Source organism: Geospiza fortis, unplaced genomic scaffold (genome assembly GCF_000277835.1).
Source record: "Geospiza fortis unplaced genomic scaffold, GeoFor_1.0 scaffold685, whole genome shotgun sequence".
NCBI lineage: Eukaryota > Metazoa > Chordata > Aves > Passeriformes > Thraupidae > Geospiza > Geospiza fortis.
Genome location: NW_005054662.1, coordinates 14,383 through 15,026, shown reverse-complemented (window position 1 = coordinate 15,026; position 644 = coordinate 14,383). Strand labels below are relative to the sequence as shown.

General features: G+C 66.6%; 1 protein-coding gene across 1 annotated transcript in view; it reads left to right on the top strand.

The window, feature by feature from the left end:
- Nucleotides 1-2: 2 nt before the first annotated feature.
- The window catches only part of ISYNA1 (inositol-3-phosphate synthase 1), a gene marked incomplete at its 5' end in the record, with an annotated part of 1,762 nt that continues 1,120 nt past the window's right edge, over nt 3-644 (top strand). Inside the window, 2 exons of the mRNA XM_031064990.1 lie at nt 3-53; nt 612-644. The exon at nt 612-644 is cut by the window's right edge and continues 228 nt beyond it. Of these exons, the coding sequence (XP_030920850.1) occupies nt 3-53; nt 612-644 (84 nt within the window). The remainder of the gene's footprint in view (nt 54-611) is intronic.

The following is a 644-nucleotide window of genomic DNA, read 5'->3' as shown; positions in this document are numbered from 1 at the left end:
CCGTGCTGGCCAACAGGCTGGGGCTCTCCTGGATGACCAAGACGGGCCGCAAGGTGGGTGTCCCCAGCAAGGGGGGTGTCCCCAGCAAGGGGGGTGTCCCCAGTGTGACCTCAGTGAGAGGGCTGTCGCCAGTGTCACTCCAGCAGCGTGGGTGTCCCCAGTGTGACCTCAGTGAGGGGGTTCCCTCAGTGTCACCCTTGCAAGATGGGTGTCCCCAGTGTGACCAGAGTGTCCCCAGAGTTACCCCAGCAAGGGGGGTGTCCCCAGCCTGATCCCAGCAAGGTGGGTGTCCCCAGCAGTGTCCCTGCAAGACGTGTGTCCCCAGTGTGACCCCAGTTAAGGGGGTGTCCCCAGAGTGACCTCGGTGGCATGGGTGTCCTCAGTGTGACCCCTGCAAGGGCCACGTCCCTGGGGTGTCCCCAGAAGGACCCCAGCGAGGTCCTGGGGTCATCCCACAGGGCTGGGGGCACCGAGCTCAGCTGCTCTGGTGTCCTGCACCCCAATCCCCTCCCTGCCCCTGCAGAGGGGCTCTGCAGCCCCTGTCCCCACTCTGGGGGTGCAGGGACCCCTCTGACGCCCCCAGCCCCTCACCCCCGCCTGTCCCCTCCCAGACAGCCAACTACTACGGCTCCCTCCTGTCAGAC